We start from the raw sequence: 18,180 nt of genomic DNA on the forward strand, positions 1-18,180 counted from the left end.
CTTATTGTCTCTCTCAGATTTCATTAAATCCATACTCTTGTTGATTTAAGGTAGCTTTCACAGTTCCTCATCAACAGAACAACCAAAATACGCCATTTCAAGCTTGGACATACTGTTTGCCATCCAAGTAAGGACTAGAAAAGAGTATTTTTATGGACTGAAGACTCTGAGGGAAGACAGAAATGGGAATGGGGGTATGATCTCACAAGAGGAGACAGATGCAAAGGCTCAGGTCCTGGTGTTCTTTATTTTCTCATGCTGTTTGATAGCTGTACTTAAAGACAAAAAATGGCAGTGAGTCCATGCCACACTTGATATCTATCTTATGCCAGGAGAACATAGTCACTAACATTTCTCTTCCTCAGAAGTAGAAAGATTTGACACATTGCATGGAGGTGCTATCATGGGAATACCCAAACACAGGCATACTTCTGGCCAGACATTTCTCAGTTGAAAACATCGTTCAAAATATATGCCTCTGAGATTGGTATCTGTATAGCATTTCTTGTTAACAAAGATAAGATTTCCATCTTCCTTCTGCTTGTTATATAAACTACATTTTGGCTTTTAAAAAACTTTCTTTAAAGAAAATTCTGTATCCACAAGGGTATACCTTAAGAGAATATATGCTTTGAATATTTTATTGGTTTATTTCTGTAAAAGGGATTTATATTTAGATGGATTTATATTTAGATATCCAAAATTATAAACCCTAAAAAATTCAGTATGAAGTTATCACTTCACAAAAATAATAAATGATCTCAATAACTAATATACAATTTGCTTCCTTTAATTTTTCTGTTATACTTTACTGTTGACTTCATACTGAAAATAATATTTAAAAAATAACCATCTAGAACCTCAAACTGAAAGGAATATTTTAATACGCAGGATACTGTTCCCATTTTCATTACATTTTGTCTCACTGATCACCATGCAGTGTTATTTTTTGCCAATAAGCAGGATACATTAAAATCAAAGGGTGTGGTAATGATAAATTACAGCCATGTAGGGCAAGAAAAAATGATGCTAATGGGAAAGATGGCTCATGGCCAGAGGGAATAAAAAGGAAAGCCTGAGGTAGAAGATAGAGAATAAAATTGCATGAGAATGGTGAAGGGAAATGGTGTAGGGAATAAGAATGCCCCTTCTCCTAAATTTCTGGATTAGAATTTCTGAGTTAAACACTTGACAAGCTATTACTTTTTTTTCTCCTCCAAATTTTTATTTAAGTTCCAGTTAATTAACATACAGTGTAATATTAATTTCAAGTATAGAATTTAGTGATTCATCACTTACATGCAATACCCAGTGCTCATCACAAATGCTCTCCTTAAAGCCCATAACCTTAATCCATTCCCCTGCCCACCTTCCTTGCAGTAACCATCAGTTTGTTCTCCAGAGTTTAGAGCCTGTTTCTTGGTTTGCCTCTTTTTTCCCCTGCTATGTTCATTTGTTTTGTTTCTTAAATTCCACATGTAAGTGAAATCATATGGCAGTTATCTTTTTTGACTGACTGATTTCGCTTAGCATAACACTCTCTAGCTCCAGCCACATCATTGCAAATGGCAAGAGTAATATTCCATTGAATATATATACCATATCTTTTTCCATTCATTGGTCAATGGACATTTGGGCTTTTTCCATAATTTGGCTATTGTTGATAATGACGCAATAGACATTAGAGTGCATGTATCCCTTTGAATAAATATTTTTGTTTCCTTTGGGTAAATACTTAGTAATGCAATTGCTGGATCATAACATTGTTCTATTTTTACCTTTTTGAGGAACTGTCATACCTTTTTCCAGAGCAGCTGCACCAGTTTTGCATTCCTACCAATAATGTAAGAGGTTCCCCTTTCTCCACATCCTTGCCAATATCTTGTTTTCTGTGTTGTTAATTTTAGCCATTCTGAGTGGAGAGAGGTGATATCTCATTATAGCTTTGATTTGTATTTCCCTGATGATAAGTGATGCTGAGCATCTTCTCATGTGTCTATTAACCATCTGTATGTCTTCTTTGGAGAAATGTCTATTCATGTCTTCTGCCCATTTCTTGATTGGATTATTTGGTTGTTTTTTTGGGGTAGGGGGAGTATTGAGTTTCTAAGTTCTAATACTAACACTTTATCAGATAAGTCATTTGCAAATACCTTCCCCTTTTTCATCAGTTGCCTCACTGGGTTTGAGGAAGCATAGAAGACATCAGGGAGACCCTTACATGGTATTATTTCTTAATAATCAAGAACTTTGTCTGATTTGGCATAGGATGGTATATTTTAGACAGAGCTGTTAAACATTTCTGCTGGCTGAAACTCGCTCATTGGGGGGTAACAGCTAAACCAGAGTGTCTTCAGACAACCAGTGTCAGGGCTATGATGCATATGGCAAAGACTCCCCAGGTGTACTGCATGGTCTGTATCTCCATAGAGACTGGAAGAGGAGTTGTCAGACCAGAAAGCTGGTCTCAGCTCACTTAATGAAAACTTCAGCCATTTTGGATGTTATTTGCAGTAGAAGATACAAACGGACAATGTATAAGATACAAATGGACAACAATAATTTAAGAAAAACTTTCCAATAGCTTCTGCATTGTACTTACAATAAAATCTATACCACCTGTAATGGCCTACAGCCCTATATAACTAAGTGTCTACCAATATCTCACAACATGCATTATCCTTAATGTCTAGAATCCTCTTGGCCTTCTTCGTCTTCCTTAAAAATGATAAGCTTATTCTCGAGATTTATGTACATCAGTTCACTGTTTTGGGAAAGAACTTCCCCACAATTTTGGCAAGGTTGTCTCCTTTTGATTCAGTCTTTTCTCCGAATACCACTTAATAATTAAGTCATTGCTAACCACCTCCTCTAAATACCCAGTCTACTATTATGATAACTTGTTTTAGTTTTTCTTCATTGCACTTTTCACCATCTACAATAATTTGTTTATAGATTTATTTATTTGTTTCTCCCTGTTTTGCTTAATTTCATAGAAATGGAAAATTCATGAGCACACTGAATCAATGAATAACTGATGGTCCAAAATCAGGGCAATTGGGAGCACTTGGCATATCTGACACTTTAGTAACAGATAATGTATTTTCAGTATATTATGTTCACTCCAGTAACTAAGATGGCCTAACATAGTACAAAAAGTATAGACTCTAAAGAGAAAAAAGTCTGTAATTTAAATCCTGGTTTTACTACTTATTATCTGGGTAAATTTGTGTAAGTTTCCCTTCAAGTGGAGATGATAATATGAAACTCACTGGTTTGTTAAATAATCCAGATTACTCACCTAGCATTAGTACTGGCTCGATATGTTCTTAAAAACTGATAGATATTATAACTGTCATCATCTTTTAAGTAGCAAATTATTTCCAACTATTTGCTGTTCTGGAGAAATCTCTATAACTAGAATGGAATCCATTGTTCCGTCTTGTCCAGCATGCTTACTTTGCACTCTTTGTGATAGCCCACTGATCTGTGGTGCTAAGCCTACCCAAGAATGGGCACATGACTTGGATCAGGCTAATGAGTGCCTCCTCAGGTCTTTTGCTGGAACTCTCCATGGAGGGGTAATGGGTTAGACACTTTCTCTTCTTTGAATCCAACACTGGTCTTCACTGACCATCTCTACTCAAATGTGAAACAACCTTGCCTAAAAATGAATCCCACAGAGAGGAAAGAAGTACCAAGTGACAGGGAAAGAAAGGGATTCTTGATATCCATACCCTCGGATCCAACTTTGCCTAATGCAGACACACCCCTGGATATACATGTTATGTATGTTTTGAGTTTGGTTTCTGAAATTTGTAATCTAAAGAATGTTTTCTATTAAAACACTAGTTCACTTATTTATGTTTTTAGTCTCTTTTAAGGCTGAAAAGGCCTTTGCTGAGGTCTAATTAGCAAATAAATCAACATCCAGAATGAAGTGGTTTTCTGTGAAAGTGTTAAAAAAACAAAAACAAAAACAAGAACAAAAACAACCTCTGGGCTATGAGGAGCTAGAGGCACCTGAGAGCTGTTTTTCTAAGAAATGGTCATTGTTGGCCGGTAGCCCCTCAGACCAGGAACAGATGGCCTAAAAGCAGTTGCAGAATATTTGTGGTTACACAGTAACAGGATAAATTACGGAAGAAATTAACACCCTTGTTCAAGAAGTAAGCAGGAAGAGAAGGCATTACTGGAAGAAGTAAAGAGGAAAATAATTGTCTTCCTGTGTAAAGGAAATTAAATATGCAACAAGTAGGATATAGAGCAGCTAATTACTGACAAGGATACTAATTTTACTGAGGAGTTTATGTGCTTTTCAAAATATTTCTCTGGAAAAGATACATTAAAATGTTTTCTTAATGTGAAGAAGATAGCATGCATTAGTATAATGCTGTTTTTTCTTAATAAAGAATCTTAAACATCTTATCAGGTATCTGTTATATATGAGTATCTATTGTATTTCTGTTTTTAAAAAAATATCCAGGGGTGTGAATGCTAGGTTACATCCCCATTTCTGTTACACCTAAGTAATTTGATGCAACTGATCATACATTTCGGAGAACATCTTATGCAAAATACTTTGATAGACACCACAGGAAACACCAAGATAAAAGTATTCCTCATCTTTTTTTTTTTTTTAAATATCCCTCATCTTAAGGAGCTTATCATAGAATAAAGAAGATGAGAAATCAGTACACATAACTGTATCAGCAGAGAGAAAAGCTAAATTCTGTCGTAGCCATAAATGAAGTAAAATGAGAGACTGGCAGAGTGATTGGACATTCACTTAGCCTAGTGCAATGGCTCTGAAATTTGAGCGTGCATGAGAACCATCTGGAAAGCTTGTTACAATACAGACTGCTGGGCTCACCCCAGAGTTGTTTTCTTTTTCTTCTTTTTTTTTTTTTTTTAAGAAGTTTGCAGATGGCATTGACCTGCTAGTCTAGGGATCATCCTTTGAGAGCTCCAGGATCTAGGGAATTGATTTGCAATACTTGCCACACATCAGAATCTTCTAGGGGACTTCTAGAGAACCTAATGGATTGTTTTTAAATTACTAACAGATTATAGCTTTTATTTTTAAAAGAAAAATGTTCTTGTTCTACCCTAAGCTTTAATAATTCAAAAGTACTATTGTGACATTTTTCAGTTTGTCCATCGTATGGGTAAACTCCGAAGATAAATTAATTCCTAAAATTCTTGATATGGGGAGATTTTGCTTCTTGTATCTCATCCCAGCCCAATAGTAAAAGAAAAATATTTTATGAAGAAGACTATACTAGAGGGGCACCTGGGTGGCTCAGTGGGTTAAGCCGCTGCCTTCGGCTCAGGTCATGGTCTCAGGGTCCTGGGATTGAGTCCCACATCGGGCTCTCTGCTCAGCAGGGAGCCTGCTTCCCTCTCTCTCTCTGCCTGCCTCTCCATCTATTTGTGATTTCTCTCTGTCAAATAAATACATAAAATCTTTAAAAAAAAAAAAGAGGACTATGCTAGAGCTGGACACTGAATCATATGAATAGTACTTTTATAAACCGCTGGAGAGAAAGGACACAGATGCTAGGTGGACAGTGAAAAGTCATGGGAGAAGGAAACTATGGTACATGACTGGAAATGAGAGTACAGCATGGCTGGAGCATAGGTGGAGAAAAGAAATCTCAGATCAAGTCATGAAAAATCTTTTTTTTTTTTTTTTTTTTTTAAAGAGTCGTTTATTTATTTGTTTCAGAGAGAGTGCGGGCGTGCACATGAGAGCGTGAGCGGAGAGAGGTGGGGTAGAGAGAGTGGGAGAAAGCAGACTCCCCACTGAGTGATGAGGGAGGGACAGGAGGGGGGGGGTTCCCAACTCAGGACCCTGAAATCATGACCTGAACTAAAATAAAAAATCAGAGGCTTAATAGACTGAGCCAGCCAGGTGGCCCCAAGTCCTGAAAAATTCTGACTGCCATGCTAAGAAGGTTTTGACTCCCTTTTGGGGTAGTAAGAAATCACCATATCCTGTGAGCCAGAGAGGGACATAGTAAGATATGAGATAAAATTATTATCTGGAAGCAAAATCCCAAAACAACACTGGGTGGTACCGACAGGAGACTGTTAGGATATGACAGCAATGGTCTAGGCTTTTTGACCATTTAGACCAGTGGTCAAACTGGGCTCTGGGAATGTGTTCTCAGGGCCCATGTGTTCTATACAAATGTTTTAATTTTGTGTCTTTATTTCAAAGATAATCTAAGAATGTTAATAAAAGCCAAGGTTAATCAATCAGTTAATAAAAGCCAAGGTTGTCTTTTGTGATGATGGTCTTCAACTGAAGATTTTCACAAGACTGGGCTTAAGCTTTTTTAATCAGTGTTTCTTAGTCAGTGGACACACTAAGAATTCAAGATTAACTTTTTTGTTTTTCCCTGTGAAAGAAGTCAGTACATTATATACCTTTGGGAAATACTGATCTGGACTAGGTAATAAAATGGGCATAGTCCAAGAGACATTTTAGTCAGATTCATCAGGATCTCTAACCAACATTTTAGGAGGAAGAGAAAATGGGAAATCAAAAAGATACTGGGGGCTTTCAGTCTGAGAGCTTCACAAGTGATTAAATGTTGAATAAAGCATGAAGGAAAAGGGACAGGTTTGTGTGAGGCTGGAGGAGAAAGACAAAGCATCTGTAGTGAAAGAAAGCCTATTGGTCATAACTATGAGAACCAGCACCTCCCCATATACAGGAATTTTAGGAATTAATTTATACTCAGAGTTTAATCATATTGTGGACAAAACTGACAAATGTCACAATTGTTAATTTTGAATTATTAAGGCTTAAGTTAGAACGAGAACATTTTTCTTTTAAAAATAGAAACTGTAAACTGTAAGTAATTTAAAAAGATGATCTGCTTACAGAATAATTCATAAGGTAGGAGGGAAATGTATATGCTAATAATTTGTCGAAAATTAAAACTTTGAATTATAACACATTTCTCTTTCACTTACTGTATTTAGTTTTCCCTGCCATGATCATTCTGCCAATACACTATCTTTAGAGAGAAAAAACAGCAAAATCCAAGCATTAATGTATGTATTTGAAATTAGATATTTTTCTAATACCAAGTACATGCTGTGTCATATCTTCTGTGTTAACCATATTCTTCTCTCTATGTCAAGGTGCCTGGTGTTTAATGGCACATAAAGGAACCTATTTTATTTATCCTTAATCCACTGTAACCTCTTGGGGGTACCTAAAAAATATCCATGCTTTCTGTACCCCTGGAGATGGTGTAATAAATATTTAATTTTTGATCTTCTTCAGCAATGAAAACAATAGCACAAAAATTTCCAAACATTTTTTTCTATTTTATTTTTAAAAAGTATACTCATTAGAATATTTTAAATATTAAACCCTAAATAAAAAGACTTTCTATAAAAAAAATCATCCGTCATTTAATAATATGTCAAAAACATAATTTATCTTGTCCCTGACAAAATATAAAAGCTTATTTTTTAAAAAATTTGAACAATTACATACCTGAGCTTTTGGTTGTATTGTTTGACTTTTTCCAATGAAGCTGCATTTATCTGGGCTTGAAATTCTTCCACTGAAACATTGTCTCTATAATAATATCCTTCCATGCTTTCCAGTGCTGTGTAAAGAATTAAATGTTCTCTTTCACATGGTCTTGTAACTCAATTTCTCCACATTTAGTGTAATCTTATTGATTATTAATAAATGTATTTAAAACACTGAATATGACCACACATGCAAGAAACAATCTTTCCCCAGTCCAGAAATAAATGAAAATCATTCCTCTGTTTTCAAAATAAATATAAAACATTTGGTGATTATATCTAAGTAGGCAAAGGTAATTTCTAATTTAAACTATCTTCTATTTTGGGGGCATCTGGGTGGCTCAGTGGGTTAAAGCCTCTGCCTTCGGCTCAGGTTATGATCCCAGGGTCCTGGGATCGAGCTCTGCATTGGGTTCTCTGCTCCGCGGGGAGCCTGCTTCCCTCTCTCTCTTTGCCTGCCTCTCTGCCTACTTGTGATCTCTGCCTGTCAAATAAATAAATAACATCTTTTAAAAAAATAAAAATAAACTGTCTTCTATTTTTAATATATATATGCACACATATACATAGATATATTACATATATACATACATACGTATAGGAGGAAGAACTGTGTATCAACATACATAAGAATAAAAAAGAATAAAAAAGTTGAAATTGCTGCTTTCCATGTATACATACATTCCCTTGTAGCCACAGTTAAATTATGAAATATGAGTGTAATAAATTTAAAGTATAATCTTAGAATATTACCCTTATTATAATTCTTAATTTAGTTGAAAATTAACAAGTGTAAACATATATATATATATATATATACATAACTTCCCATTAATTTTAAACGTCTTTTGATTGAAATGGATTTCCTTCTTAACTAACATTTTTGGTTAAGTATTTCTTTTTCCTTCAAACTTTATGTGATGGTACTTTTAACCTTTTGGAGAGGAAATGAATTACATGAAGTGCCTAGAAATACAAGATATTTTATGGAGAGGTTGCCAGCAACAGGAATGGCAATGAAGCCTATTTGGAAATGTAAATTATTTCCCCTTGAAATTATTGCCACTAGTAAGTATCAATTTTCAGCAGACTATTTCAAAATTGATAAAAAAAATTAATCTTGTTTCAAAACTACTAAATGCAATAGCTTCTAAACTAATAACTTTCTTCAAATTGACAGAAACTTTACCATTTTAGGGGCAAAAATAGAAAAGTCATTGCTAATTTTTTTTTATTATTTCCAGCTTTTATTTAAATTCCAGTTAGTTAACGTATAGTGGTTTCAGGAGTAGAATTTGGTGATTCATCACTTACATAAAAGCACCCAGTGCTTATCACAAGCTCATTACTAATATTTGTTGTGCTGCTTTCTTAACTAGTCAGATTTCTATAGCACTGAAGAAACAAACAACCTTTTAGAGTATTGCTCAATTTGAAATAAAAAAATGGCATTGGCTTATAATTGAGAAAACCATTATGGCAAATTAGAAAGATGCTTACTACATTTACTTCAGTACATGATATCAAATTTGTGGGTTTGTTTCAAGGATTGTTTGTTTATTCCTTATGACTTCTGCATTAATTAGAATATTTGCAACTGGTTTAGCAAGCTTCTGGTCCTGAATACATACAAGAAACAAAAGGAATTCTTCCTGATAAAACAATCCTCAAATAAATGCTACATTCACTTCCATTAATGAGCTGTTTTTTGTGAGAGGCAAATATTCAGAGGATAGAGTGTATCAATAGTCATCCTTCAATGTGAATTCCTCTTACTAGTTGTAAAGCTAATAATGAAAGTCCTTGCATTGGAGTAAAACCACCACTTCCACTCCTTAAGCATGTTAATTAAAATCCAGGGTCTTCAGGTTCCTCATTTGTGAAATGAAAAATAAGAGTACCTACTAATTATGATTCTTGGAAAATAATTAAATCAAATAACAGCTTTAAGAGACCCATGATATTCTTTCCATTTATTGAGTGTGTTTCATACATGCCTAATGCCCTACAGGCATTATCTAATTCAATTTCCAGGAGATAAAGAATATGTGTAAGTCTGCTTAGCCAAACAGGAAGTTCTGGGAACTCAAGAGGAGGGTCCATACAAAGATAATTCAGTTTGTAATTTAAAATCATAAAGACCAGATAAATACCAGGAAGGAGCTACAGGGAAATCCGGGGTGAGGGGTGGGGTGGGGGTTGGGGTGGGGACAGACAGGAAAACACCTAGGTCTAATTTTTATAAAAGTCTTGTTGACTCAGTTTTGGCCAGAATATTCAGTCCTGCTCTAAAAGCTTGTTGCCATACAAAAACAAACTGACATTTTTATGACATTCTTTGACAATATTTCCAAATTAACAACAATTAAAATACAAATTACATAGAAATTTTTTTAAATGGGGAAAAGTCTAACAATCAGCAAAATGTTACGGTGCATGTGTTGGGTTGTGAGGAAATGAACAAAAACATGAAAGATGAGCTCTATATTTAAAAGTAAACTGTGTGGCAAAGAAGAGGAAAGAGAACAACATTCCTGATCTTAGAAAGTGGGAAAATATTTCACCAAATTCAATTTCTACACTGAGTTAAAGTAGGTTAAAATATATAATGTCCAAATTTCCAAGTTTGGCTCTCAGCATTTTCTTGTCCAGTTTCCTTATTTCTCATCCAGATAATATCATCCAAATGATAGATATTCTCATCCAGATAATATCTTTATTCAGATAAAAGTAGTATTGACATTATTGGTTGCATAAATATTTAAAAGTATTTAATTAAAAGCAATATTGAAAATACAATGAATTTCTTTGCTTGTTTTCTTTCTACCAATTTTGAACTTGAGGGAATAAATCACCCCAACAAATGTAGGTAGTCAGTGAAAACAAAACAAAACAAAGCAATGACTACTAGAGGAAAGTAAAGGTTAAATTATCCTACGACTGAAAATGAGTTGCATTTCCTCTTAATCAAAATACCATTTCAAGGTTTTTCCACGAAAGGGATTGATCAGAAAAAATATAGAATACCTGAAGAATAATTTTAAGAGGAGTTTCAATCAACTAATACTCTTTACTGACATCATGGAGACACTTAAATGGTTAAATAAAACAAGACGTCTGCACTGGTCACGACCGGTCAGAATTCAGAAGTGGTCATAATTTCTGTGACGAAAACAAGCTTTATCAATCCCAACATGACCAGTATGTGGGAAAGGTTCTGTCTTTTGAAGAGGGGTGGGTTCATGTGTTCATAGACTGACGCTAACATTTAGGAAATCTCAATTCTGGGAACTGTTTCTTCTTTTTTAAAAAGCTATTTAATGCTTTAATCTCAAATACTGTATAAAACCCCATGGGAAAACCAAGGGCTTCATCTTTTAAAGAACTTAGAGTTTTGCAAAAACTCGAAATGAAAAATAATTTTTCAAATGAAGGAACCTTAGAAAATGGCAATGTTTATCACTGTTCCCTTCTGTTTAAAAGAGAAAATGCCCTATACTGGGATTTTTAAAAAATTTAAAAAGATAATAGAAGAGAAAATGCTCAAGTTTCTGGTCAATTTTAATTATTCTCTGAAAATAAAAAGACAGCTTATAAAAAAACAAGAGTTAGGATTTATCATTTGTGGTGCCAGCTTTTTTCATAAGTGCTGAAAAACAAATATACACAAAAGTGTGTTTGTGGATAAAGGACCAGCATTGCACGTCCTAGTTAGTGTAAGGAAAACCACCATAAGAGACCCAGGGAACAGGTGCTTAACAATACTTGACAAAGAACAGATGCCATATTTGAGGAAACAGTACAACTAAAATCAAATACTTTTAATGATGCCACATCCCTAATGGGTAGGATACATGGGTCCAGGAACCAAGGGTGGAAGCCAGAAAGGCCCCTGCTTAACCTGTGTTGAGGACTGAATTGTGTCCTCCAAAAACATCTAACAAATGTCCTAACCTCAGGTGGGTGCAAATGTGACTTAGGTTTTATACAGGGTCTTTGCAGAGACATCAACTTAAAATGAGGTCAAACTGGAGTAGGGTGGGCCCAAATCCAAGGACTTCTGTTATCCTAAGAAGAGGGAAATCTGGACAGAGATACAGAGATGGACACACAGAGGGAGGAAGGTCGTGTGAAGTTAGAAGCAGAGACTATAATTACATTGTCACAAGCCAAGGAATGCCAAGGACTGCAGGAAAGCACCAGAAGCTAGAAGGTAAGGAAGGATTCATCCTTAGAGCCTTCCAAGGAAGCACACGGCCTTTGGGCATCTTGATTTCAGATTTTTAGCCTCCAGAACGATGATAGGATACATTTCTGTTGTTTTAAGCCACCCAGTTTGTGGTAGTTTGTTATGGCAGCTCTAAGAACCTAAAACAATATCAGTCCCAGTGCCTCACTTGGGAATGTGTGTTTTCCATCCCTGAAATTCTGGCTCTACAGGTTTAAAAGGTACTGATCACCAAAGAGGCACACTTTCCCTAGGAGACGAGGCAGGGGTCCCTCTGAACGTAAGCTATCACTGCCATGGGGGCACTGGAGGCCCCTGTGCCAAGGCACTTAGGGAGGGTCATCACCTTCTTGGCAAGGCTAGTGGATCCCGGTCATCATAAGGAAGTAGGACTATTGTTACATTATGAGGGCAGAAAGGAACAGGTTTGACATGCAGTGAATCCACTCAGGTTCCTCTTGGTACTTCCTTTTCCAAATTTGATGGCAAATGGACAAAGCAGCAACCCTGTCTTGAGAAGGACAGAATAAACAGGGGGATCATGCTCCTTGGGGATGTAGGTTTTAGGTTTTAGTCATGCCACTGAGACCGGAAGTTTCAGGCTGAGAGCAAGGCTGATTTACAACAAATACATAAGAAGGGAGATGTGTGGCAGCACAGGCTATGACTTGCTCCCTTACCGTGCTTCTTCTAGATGATCTCCCCAGGAAGGGAGCCATCAGAGTCATGAAACCCTTTGAGTAAATGTTCATCTCCAGAATAGACACCATCTGGAGTCTCTTCATTTACCACCATGTTCAGTTACCAGATGGTAATCTCTACTCCAGCTAAGGCTCACTTTTCTGGGCTTCTCTCAATCTGAAGAATAGTAAGAGTGAGTAATAATGAATCCTCCTGGGAGTCTGGTGAGTGCAGAGGAACTTCCACAACCCCTCTACGGAAGCAGCCTTATCACTGCCATGGTGCTAATGAGACACGCTGTTTCCCAGTCATCTTTCCCTCTTTGTGACCTCGACTGCGAAAATCTTTCTGTTGTGGCTTTTTCACATTTTATTGCTGTGTGACTAATGTTATCTACAGTTTTTCTTTACATTTGATAAACTGATATTGTATTCATTAAAATAATATACAGTTAGCGATTTTTTAAAAATTAGCTTTAGCCACAATTATAACATAGAGGTTATTTGGAAAATACTCTTCCTTTTCCTATGAACATTTGCTGCTGGGTATGAATATTTAGCTATTTATGGCTGATGTGTCACAAATGTAATAATTTTTTTGGAAAAGATGCAGAATGCCATCTGTCATCTCAGTCATGATTGCAAAGACAGAATTTTTAAAAAGGGGAATAAAGGAAAGGAAGTGAAGAATCTTTTTTTTTTTTTTCCAATTTATTTATTTTCAGAAAAACAGTATTCATTATTTTTTCACCACACCCAGTGCTCCATGCAAGCTGTGCCCTCTATAATACCCACCACCTGGTACCCCAACCTCCCACCCCCCCGCCACTTCAAACCCCTCAGACTGTTTTTCAGAGTCCAACCGTAAACTCTGGCTAAACCCTATAAAAGTTAATATTCCAGACCAGCATCCTTTTTGTTCTTCTAAAACTATCTCTCTGTGTAATGGCTTTTAACATATTTTAGGCTAAACTCTTCTCCTAACATACCTCCAAAGGTCTATTTTTGCTGTTTTCTTTTCTTTCTTTCTTTTTTTTTTTTTCCATTCCTTTATAGAATCTTGTATTACCTATATGGACCCTACCAGAGTCCTGCAAAGAAAAATGAAAATAACTTCTAATAACTCCTAAGATCTCTGCACCCGACATTTTCTTCTCCCAAAATGTATTCTTACAAATATCTGAGGTAGTCATTGTTTTTAAGAAATGTCAATCAAAGGAAGGGAAATTTATCTTTTAGAATTATAATAATATGCATATGGTATAAGCATTTTTCACTTGGCAGTGGATTTTGATTTCATATGCCTATCTGTTCTTCAGTTACAGAGATTGATTTTATTCCTCTACTCATTTTTTTATTAGAATATAAAAATTCTACAGCAAAACCAATGCAGTTCTTGAAAACTCCACAGAAAAAAAAATGAAATGCTCCATGGAATTGCTCAGGGAAATTGATATAATCTTGTGACCACAGCATGAGTTAAAAAAAAAAGAAAGAAAGAAAGAAAGAAATCATAGACCAGAAGAAACTACACTAGAATAATCCGGACTTTTGATCAGCTTGAGGCTGCTTTTGTGACTCCAGAAATAAAAAAGATCCAGGACCTTCCCTTGGAAACCAGTTCACCACAAGAATCTTCCTATCCATGTTAAACTCAATTTCTTCTCTTGCATTAAAATTCATTGTTCATTTGCCAAAACAAAATTTTTTTATTTACAAAAGGAATCTATTTTTACTAACCAAAAATGGCACAATACAGGAAAACTCAAACAATAAAAAAATCATCAATTTAATCACCCAATGATCCTGAAAACACTTTGTGTACATTAAGTATATTCAAGATAATGGATTGCATTATCTATAACAGAAATTCTTTTTTGTAACCTGCATGTTTATATTGTCAAATTTTTTCTATCTAGTAAAATATCTTTAACCACATAATTTTAATGACTATCCCATAATTTATTTAAGCCAAATTAATTTATCTTTTTTTTAAAAGATTTTATTTATTTATTTGGCAGATAGATCACAAGTAGGCAGAGAGGCAGGCAGAGAGAGGAAGGCAAGCAGGCTCCCTGCTGAGCAAAGAGCCCTATGTGGGGCTCGACCCCAGGACCCCGGGATCATGACCTGAGCTGAAGGCAGAGGCTTTAACCCACTGAGCCACCCAGGTACCCCAAGCCAAATTAATTTATCTCTACTATTTCAACCACTCAGGTCATGCTTCCCCATTATAAATACAGTTACAGTCCTACTTAATAAACATTTAAACCTTATCTTATTGTTTTCTTAATAAACATTCCCAGAAGTAAATATATTACCTAGATACTATGAAGGAATTTTTGAATTAATGGAAAAAAAATCCCCACAATGATAACAATTACATGTATTTTTAAAAAATCAAGAGATAAAATAATTTAAGTACATGTGTAAAAAAAGAAAACAGGTTACCTTGTGCAAAAAGAACGGGGTGAATTTTAAACCCTCCTCCATTTTTCAAACGTTGAGGCAGTTGTTCAAAATGGTAACTATCAATGTAGAAGTAAACCTTCAGAGCCTGCCGGCTTCCCTCTACTTGATATGTAAGAGGAATATCTAAAATGACATTTAATGTTACATTACTTCCAAAAATCAGGATATGTTATAAAGTACATTTGCTAACTTTTTAAAAAATCTTGAAAATCACTAGAAACTTATACATTAAAAGTACCCATGTTTGTCACCTTCAGGTTAGGCAAACTTTCTGTTCAGTGGAAAAGTGTTAAATCAGATTCCTATTAGCTAAAGCAACAGATTTATTACTTTACTGTATATAAAATTCTACAATAGGAAACTTTGTTATACTTTGACACTCCAGATGTCTCACTTAACTAAATGAGAAGTTTAGTTACACATGGTTTGGAATCAGAATCTCCCAGGGCATCTGCCTCATTCATATTTTAGTCAAAATGAGTCCTTGGGGTACGATTACTAAGTAGTGTACAAGAAATTGGGTACATAGCAACCATTACCAAAATTAGCATGGGTTTTCCAAGTTCCATTCTCTGAGCACCAGATCAAAAGTGTATTACCTCCGTTGATTCCCTGCAGTCATTAGAAATTATCTGTCGAAATTCCTTGTTTTCACAAAGATCCTAAATTTAATCACCCAAAACCAAAAAATAAAAAAACCCAAACCCCAAGAAGCAACCAACCCAAGAAGCTACAATGCTGTAGGAGTACTTCACAGTGCTATCACAAATTCTTTTCATCTTATGTCATTTATCCATGACAAATAATATCCAGTTCACTAAAAAAAGAATGCAAAATCTTCCTAAAAAGCTAGAATAGTTATATTAACCAGTTAAAAATTAAGACAAAAAAATAGTAGACATTTAATACATGTTCTTGACTCAATATTTATTAGTTCTAACCTGCTTCTTAAATAAAATTATTTGTAAAAGCAGAGTTCAAGTTTAAATAATTGATTATTTATTGATTGATAGATTATTTAAACTCATTAATGAGCAGAGATTCCAGGTTTCTTATTAAATGTAGCTAATTAGATCAATCAATAGCAAAGGTATTGTATTAACATCTACAAGTCAGGGAGGTATGAAGGATTTGGATTTAGGAAAGAGAACACATTTCTCAGTTGAAGAGTTAGAAATTAACTGGATTTTAATGATTGGGAAAAATCCCATTTTTCCCTGGCTCTATAATAAAGATAAAGGATATGGACACTGAAGAAAATCCTGATATGTACATAACTATTTGTATCTTTTAGTTCCCTTTTTCATGCAATATCTTTCATTTATATTTCAATTTTTAAAATTCCATTTCTTTACTTTTTGACACCAAAGTGGCCAATCTCTGTTATCAAATGGATAATGTTTTTGAAAGGAAAATAATAATGCAGCAGTTGGAGTTCCACATTGTAGGACTAACAAAGAACATAAAAAGATGGTCTACTAGGACCTAAGGAACTGAAAATGACCCAACATTATCAAGCATATTAAATTTAAAATGAAGTTAAATCTAAGAGGGAAAGAATGAAGCCTTTCTCTCAAAGTAATTGGCATACTTATATAAATGCACAATAATGTGGAGCTGAAAATTGTTGCCTTTTATTTGTGGAAATTCATATGCTATGAAAAACAAACTCGATTATTAGGACTGCGTAATAATTAAAGGCTTCAAAAACATTATCGCATGAGGAAAAGTTCTCTGGTTCCACCTTACAGAGAGATTCATTCTGCAGAGGAGGTTCAACATCCCATCCCTGTAAGCATGGCCCTCCATCACTGAGTGGGCCCATGAGTTTGAAGGTAAGTCTCTAAGAAGTAGTCAGTTCCCTTTACCTAAATTTGTTCTTCCTTGACTCTCCGCAGGGTTGGGTCTTGCTGATCCTTTGGATTTCAGCATAAAAGCTACTTCTGCTGAGAGCCCTTCCTTGTGGACCGCTTAAAACGTCACCACTTTACCCTTATTCATTATGCATTGCTTATTTCCTGCATAGGATTTAGTCAGCATGATCCTAATCACCTTTGTCGTTGATTCCTCATTTGTTTTCTCCCAAGTAGGTTGTGAGCTTCCTGAAGATAGGGACATGCCTGTCCTATTCACCATGACATCCGCAGTTTCAGGCACAATGCCTAGCCCATAAGAAAAGAGTGGAAGCTCGAAAAATATTAATTCCCTTAGTTATTATAGTAAAATTGCCTGTATCACCATAAAGGGGGGGATCTGCTATCATATTATTCTCCAAAAACATGAAGACTGTCCATAAAATATATTTAGTTTTATACAACCTAATCATTTAGCTCACTTACTCTGTCTTCACTAAGCACATAATATGGCACAGGAAAGATCTTACTTTCCCTAGACAGTAATGGGTTACATTGCCCACTTTGTGTCTCCACTAGTTTCTAAGTTGCAAAAGCAGGGTGTTTACTTAGTCACTACTATAACTTCAGAACTTAGTTTGGTATGGTGTATGTACTTAGTAATTATTTCTTCACAGAAAATAAAATGTCTTAAATCCAGACAATTGAGTTCTACCTGCTTGGCATGCCACATTTCTCATTATTTTTTAATGCAAAAATATGACTATGAGAAATGCTAAATACAGCTTTTGAAAAATAACACAGAGTAATAAAGCAAGAAGGATTGATTCAAGTATTTACTGAATACTACCACAAACCTCACATAATACCGGAGACTTTTGAATACATTATCTTATTTAAGCCCCATGAGTCTGGGAAAGCGTGTACTCTCATGTTTGTCGATGAGAAGAGCACAGGGTTGGAACTCAAGTTTCTTATCTTCAAAATCAGTGTTCTCTTTATATTTTCATGCCTCCCCCTGTGGTCCTTCCCTCTAAGACACACAGCCAAAGGAATCTTCACTACAGTGATATAAATTAATAAATTTGTCAGATCTGACTTCTTTGCTTCTAAGCTTACAGAAAGATCAAATCACATGCAATTAATAATAAAGTTCTAGTTTCCTTCCACCACTTAAATAAGATGTGATGACACTTGGGTATTGAAAAATTCTCTTCCTTCCTGAATCAACTTAAAAGGATAACTATACTGCTGTCATCACTATTAGTAACTTGCTTGGAATATCTAATAGTGTAGCATTGGAAGTGACCTTTCACTAGGGAATCTGTTTTCAGATTATACTGTTTTCAGGTTATCCTTTGTGGAAATACTTAAAAATATATAAGAATTT

At 35.2% G+C, this 18,180-nt stretch overlaps 1 protein-coding gene across 1 annotated transcript in view; it reads right to left on the bottom strand.

The window, feature by feature from the left end:
• Window positions 1-18,180, bottom strand: part of PREX2 (phosphatidylinositol-3,4,5-trisphosphate dependent Rac exchange factor 2) — a 297,053-nt gene that overhangs the window by 73,902 nt on the left and 204,971 nt on the right. The window contains exons 34-35 of the mRNA XM_044245489.1: window positions 14,917-15,060; window positions 7,517-7,631 (exon numbers count right to left, since the gene is read on the bottom strand). Of these exons, the coding sequence (XP_044101424.1) occupies window positions 7,517-7,631; window positions 14,917-15,060 (259 nt within the window). The remainder of the gene's footprint in view (window positions 1-7,516; window positions 7,632-14,916; window positions 15,061-18,180) is intronic.

Source organism: Neovison vison, chromosome 4 (genome assembly GCF_020171115.1).
Source record: "Neovison vison isolate M4711 chromosome 4, ASM_NN_V1, whole genome shotgun sequence".
Taxonomy (NCBI): domain Eukaryota; kingdom Metazoa; phylum Chordata; class Mammalia; order Carnivora; family Mustelidae; genus Neogale; species Neogale vison.